Genomic DNA, 6,083 nt, shown 5'->3' on the forward strand with positions numbered 1-6,083 from the left:
ATATATATATATATAATATATATTATAGAGCGAACTTTAATTCATTCAACAGTGTTAAATTTATAATGTCAAATTATGCCCAATTTGAGTCATTTTTTATTACTTTTATAGGTCGTCACTATTCTTACACTGTTAAATATCATAGGAATAAGTAATCCAAATTCTTAAATTAAATGACATTTTGTTGTTTTTAACTTCATGTGAATCAAAATGTACATTAATCCATTTCTATCATCCAGTAGTTAGTTTTAAAGTAAGCAATATTAACATACGCACTTAATAAATAAAATAAATTCAATTCAAATTTAATATATTTTTTCAAGGTAAGTTGTTTACCTCCATTGTTTTAAAGTTAAGCTAATGATATACTGAGTAGGAGCAGAGGTGACCCAACGTGTATATGTAAGGAATGATTAAAAATAACTCAAATTAAGTATAATTTGATATTATGAATTTAACAGAGTATTCAATATATCGTTATTTTAACTAAAACAACAGAATTAAACAATTTAATCTAAAAAAATGTATTAAAAATTTGATTCAATTTCAGTTTCTTATTACTTGCTAAGAGTTGTTTACTTTGAAAGTAATTACAGAAATGGGTTAATTAACATTTTAATATATACTCTCTAAATCTAGTAACTGGATAATCAGCAAAATTCAACTAAAAAAGAAAATTTGAACATTATACATTTAAAATACTGATATCTGCATGTTCATTCATTGAATTTATTCACTAAAATAAAGTTAAATTATATAACACAGGTTAGCTAGATTAGATCTCATATTTCATTCACTGATTATCAGTGGCATATTTAACACCGATATCAGTGATTATCTACTGATTCAGATTTAGAGAGTAGAAGTTAAAAATGACAAAATGTTATTTAACACAAGGGATTGGGTTACCATTGCGTCTTTGATATCTAACAGTGAAGAAAGAAACTATTGATGTATACTTCTACAAAAACTGTAATATTCAAACAATATTCGAATGATATAAGAAACAAATGTCTTTTTCGTGTTCAACAAAAAGAATCGACATTTGTGCGAGATGCAACGGCTATTGAAAATTTATTTAAAAAGTCATGATCTCATAGTATACTCACAGTCTTAATGGTGGCGATCAATTCACGTATACATTCGATGCACGTCGTGGGTTTCCCGCAGATGCTGATGAGACGATCCGTGCTGCGGGGGCAGGTGTTCGAATAGATCTTGATCCTGGCTCCGGTTTTCTGAAACACAAAAGTATTCGGGTACATTAGACAAAATTTACAACTCAGAATCCAGGAAATTTTTCGCGTACGGATTTACATTGAAAAGAAGACTGACGCAACTACATTTGTTATAGTTGACAAGTTAGAGGTATGAATGACGATTCTCTCATTTTTCAAGTCGGAATATGTGACTCCGCAAATAAAAATATATCACGTCCCCAAAAATGTCGAGATTGCAATCTCACATTTCTGTCTTCTACATTCGACTAATAATCGCTGACGTAACGAAGTAAGTAACTCGGACTCTCCTGTGTGTGCGTGTTCAACAGCTCTTTTTAATTACTCTGACAATCGGACATGAGTCACGATCAGGGTGTGATACTCCGTCTGCTTCCTCGACAGCTCTCACCCACCCCTGATTAACGACTTAACGATGCTCAAATGCTTTCGTACCTGCTCCACTAATCTGCGCCCCGCTCTTTGCCGCGAGGTTTCTAAGTAATACCTCGAGACGACAATGTTCAGATCGCGTGCTGATAGTCGTTTAACAGTCTACCTGTACTTTCCGAGATCTCGATCACGCCACATCGAGACGGCTGAGCGCAAACGTGCAACCATTTGGTGGCACTTAAATTTTTCTTGAGCTAATTTGACCTGTCGTTTGCGTCGTAAAGTAACTCGTAAGCTTTCAATGATAACAGACGAGATTTACAGTTGCAGGTAAAACGAAATAATATAATTCTGCGCATTGGACTGAGGGAGGAGGGATGATGAACTGACAGACAGTGATGCATATAGGGTGGATATACGCGCGGAGATAGCTTTGATGCGAGTGATGCAAAAACGAAAAATTGCCGATAACATCGACAGCCGTGTGCTCAAACGCGAAATATCCAAACCAGATAACAATCTAGTACGCTCACGTATACTACATATACACGCGTGCCTGCATCCGGTGGTATTGTGCGGAGAAATCGCGCCGTTTAATTACGTAGATCAAAGCAACCCACTCCCTGAAATCCCGCTAGCCCCGTGCAGATCCATTCAAACGTTTCTGATGCAGACAGTCCAGCGATATTGAGGCTCACGTGTGTCTGGTACCTGGATACAGCGTTAATCCCAAAGTGATAGAATCGAGAAAAGTACACGAAGACAGACGAAGAAAGGGACAACGCAAACGTGTAATTCATATTATACTCGGAATGTTTAATCGACTCAGTTTCACGACGCAAGAAACAGCACTATTTTTTTTAGAGAGAATAAAAAAAAATAGCGCGCGTACATTGCATTCTGCTCTAGTATAACAAAAAAAAACCAGCCAATGCTGTTCGATCACCAACGAATAAATAGCGAACGGCTATATTGTTCGCGTAGATATCTATATAATTAGTCAATGGAATTCATAAGCGGAGAACGAGCCGAGAAATAAAAGCTCGGTGTCGCGTTATATAACCAGCCATCCGAGCGATTTGAATACCACGATTTGAAAGAAAAATCGATGAGAATTGCCATCGCAGATCGGTATTTACACGACATGCGCCGGGGGCGGAAAAAGCCAAATGTGATTTTAATCAAATTAATTAATTCTGCTGAACACGTCCACGAATCAGCAGGATTAATCTCGACGCGACAGAAGCGAGAATGGACGCGAATTCTTGTATGCAACAACGGTTTTGGATTGACAAGGATTGTTCTTACAGTCCAGCATTATTTCTGATATTTGAATCATTTTTACCGGAAGTTGGCGAGTGTGGGGGGGTATCGTTGACATATCAAACTTTCATTCGCATTAATATTCAAAATCAATTTTCTAAAAAAGAAACAAGTGTGTTAGTTATATGTATATTCTGCAGCGTGAAAGTAAAAGCAATTACTGTGAGAAATGGGCTCTTGATAATTAATCGAAGAGATGAAATAAAAGACAAAGATGAAAGCCACTCGTTGAAGCGCTTTTTGACTCGCGTTTCTTGCGGAGGACAAGTTGCCTCGAGAGAGGCAGATTCTCGAAAGAAATTTCCGCTTGTCCGCCTGAACTTACCTCTGACATTCGATATCGGTAAACTTGAAAAGAACAATGTGAATCGATCGTTCTTTGAAGGAACCAATGTGCCATAAATAGCACAGTATAAAATAGTAGAAGTAGTAGGAGTATGCGCTGTGAAATTTCGCGAGGAAGTGAGATTATTTCAGTCGAAACATCGAGCGATATTACAATGCATTATGTACACCGTATGAAGCTGCCTCCCACGCACCCTTGATCGTTCTACCGACACACAGCTATATGGATTTTCAATTTTCCAGAAAGTTTCCGAACTTCCGAAACTTGTCGCGATCGCGGAGATTTCTGTCCTCCCCCTTCGAGTGAACATTTTCTTGAATATTCAAGAGTCGAGGAAGATAATTAATTGTCCCAAGTTTCAAGGTCGTAACTTGACATAATTATGCCAACTTGTGTACGCGCAGCGTAAGAAATTCTTCTCGAAAGAATATTATACCTACATGCTGATAACTCTCTCTCTCTCGCTCTGAAACTAACAAGTTTTATATTTATATATCATTCGCGTTATTTCCGAGAGAGGCGTTATTAAACGTAAAGACATTGGTATTAGAAGATTAAAGTGGCTGTAACATGCTTATGGTAATTCGGAGCAAACATCCGGAGGACTTCAAAGTCCTTGCACTGGGAGGATAACCATACGAGAGCGATTTCGTGAGAATGAACCGCACTGCGCCACCAAATTCGTGTTTGCTTAACAGTTCTCCGTTGCAACGGCATCCGTAGCACAAGTTTACAAACTTCAACGGTATTACTGGCGGCGTCATGCACTAATCTAAACGTAAATCGTACTATTCAATTCGACGCGACGAAGAAGTTCCACCCCACAGCTAGTTCCGAATGATTTTACGTAAAGGCCAAAGAATATGGATAACGATTGGATTGTATAAATGTTGAATAAGTCGAAGACATTATCGCATGACGATATTTGCCTTTTAATAAAACATTTTTAATAACAAAAGAGTTTCAAACAGCGTACTTCATTCCAGTTACGCTGATGGTGTTAGTCGGACACGGAAAGACGTTCTGTGTTTCTTAAAACTTTGACTTTTATTTCGTTTCTCGAACAATTTTCATCAGTTGTCAATCGATTATCTTAGTGAAGTGCCTGTGTGTCCAAAGGTGAGTTAAAAATAACACATTACAATAAAATAATTCAATTTCTAAAACAGCGAGAAAGACGATCGCGGACGGTGAAGGTTTTCTACTTTGCTGTTGTGTAATTTTTAGGAATTTTTTTTTTTTAAAGTGAGTAAATATTTTTTTAAATTATTTTTATTCTTTATTTATTATCGTTTTAAGAGATAGATTTGTTATTTTTTTTATATAAAAAGTATGAATAATTAACAAATCCGATTTCTACGCATCGTGTGGACGATTCATCTATGCGATCATGATTCCGGATCTTTCAATTAAAATTAAAAAACAAAACATTATTTTAATTAGAACACTTGCGGCTGTTATCGGAACTAGAATTATCGTAATAACTTAATTTTTTCTATTTTTTTCAGAGCTCAAGAAAATAAAAAATGAAAATCAAACTTTTTTTATAAATAACTGCTATTTATTTATTTAATGAGCAAAATGAATAATTCTAGTTCCGACATTTTTTAATTTCAACTCACTGAAAGATCAGCTCGGAGATCCGGAATCGTCGCAGATGTGTATGATGTAGAAGTCAAATAGATTTATTATTCATATCTTTTATTAAAAAAATAGAAAATTTTTCCAACTTGAAAAAATATCAAATAAAAAAAAGGACAAAAGTAATTAAACAAAAATATTAATCCACTTTTCCAAAAAATATTCTTAAAAACTTGCTGAAAAAACGCAACAAAGTATTGTAAAAAATTCTCTTAATATCTCAAAAGAATTACATTTTCATAAATAAATAATAAAATTTTATAAACATAAATTTAATAGACAATGTTTTCAGATTATTTCCGTCTACACTGCGTAACTCTTTCTGCAAATCATCGCTAGGTGAGCACCTACAGCACTTAATGCATTTTCATGAGTTCGTATAGTTCATGGAGACACGAAATTCATACGCATTCATGACACACTGTTCGTGAAGAAAGACAGCTATCTACTTTGCGACTTCAATTCATCACTGATTTAGCAGCAATTGTGCAGTGACTTCCTAGTGACACTACGGAAAGAAACGCGTATTCCTCGTTGAAACATATAGTCGCAAATTGCCTCTCAACATATCTACTACTTTCGAATCAGGTGAGAAGCTACGACATAAACTGCCACATAAATCCCATGACATGTAAATGTCACAAACTCGTCGGGATAAACGAAACAATGTTCGCATTTTACAAAACGTTAAAGTACAATAGACCTCCGGATTACTACGTCAAAAATTCCTTCTATATGCCGACACACATTTCGATCAATAAATTAAAATTTATATTCTACATACCGGACTGACTGATGAATGTAGCGCCAATCGATAATAATTGAAAATTTCATATCGCGTGCGGAAATTTCTCGACGCTACATTCACATACGCGAATTTAAGGGAGGGGTATAGTTAATTCGGTCAAAAGAAGGCATGTTTTTATGAATTTTTTTAGGCGCTCTGGTTAGTGCCAGTGTATTGAAATAAAATTATAATAATAAAACTACATCTCAAGAATATTCAGTAAAAATTTGGACGCAAAAAATTAAAAACTGTGCAAATGGCACGCGATCGACGGAGGCGCCTCGAAAAAAAGACGTCCTGCGGTGCGCAACATTTCTCGGCACTGAATCATCTGAAATCAAAAAACCAAAACTTTTTAGTTAGTTTATGAGTTTCT

At 35.6% G+C, this 6,083-nt stretch overlaps 2 protein-coding genes across 2 annotated transcripts in view; one reads left to right on the forward strand and one right to left on the reverse strand.

The window, feature by feature from the left end:
* HnRNP-K (Heterogeneous nuclear ribonucleoprotein K) overlaps positions 1-6,083 on the reverse strand; it is a 134,371-nt gene that overhangs the window by 19,694 nt on the left and 108,594 nt on the right. The window contains exon 9 of the mRNA XM_018509931.1: positions 1,110-1,238. Within this exon, the coding sequence (XP_018365433.1) occupies positions 1,110-1,238 (129 nt within the window). The remainder of the gene's footprint in view (positions 1-1,109; positions 1,239-6,083) is intronic.
* Positions 4,278-6,083, forward strand: part of LOC108762803 (cytochrome b5) — a 4,469-nt gene continuing 2,663 nt past the window's right edge. Inside the window, exons 1-2 of the mRNA XM_018509993.1 lie at positions 4,278-4,398; positions 5,213-5,508. The gene's annotated coding sequence lies outside the window, so the exon portion shown is untranslated. The remainder of the gene's footprint in view (positions 4,399-5,212; positions 5,509-6,083) is intronic.

This window comes from Trachymyrmex cornetzi, unplaced genomic scaffold (assembly GCF_001594075.2).
Source record: "Trachymyrmex cornetzi isolate Tcor2-1 unplaced genomic scaffold, Tcor1.1 scaffold321, whole genome shotgun sequence".
NCBI lineage: Eukaryota > Metazoa > Arthropoda > Insecta > Hymenoptera > Formicidae > Trachymyrmex > Trachymyrmex cornetzi.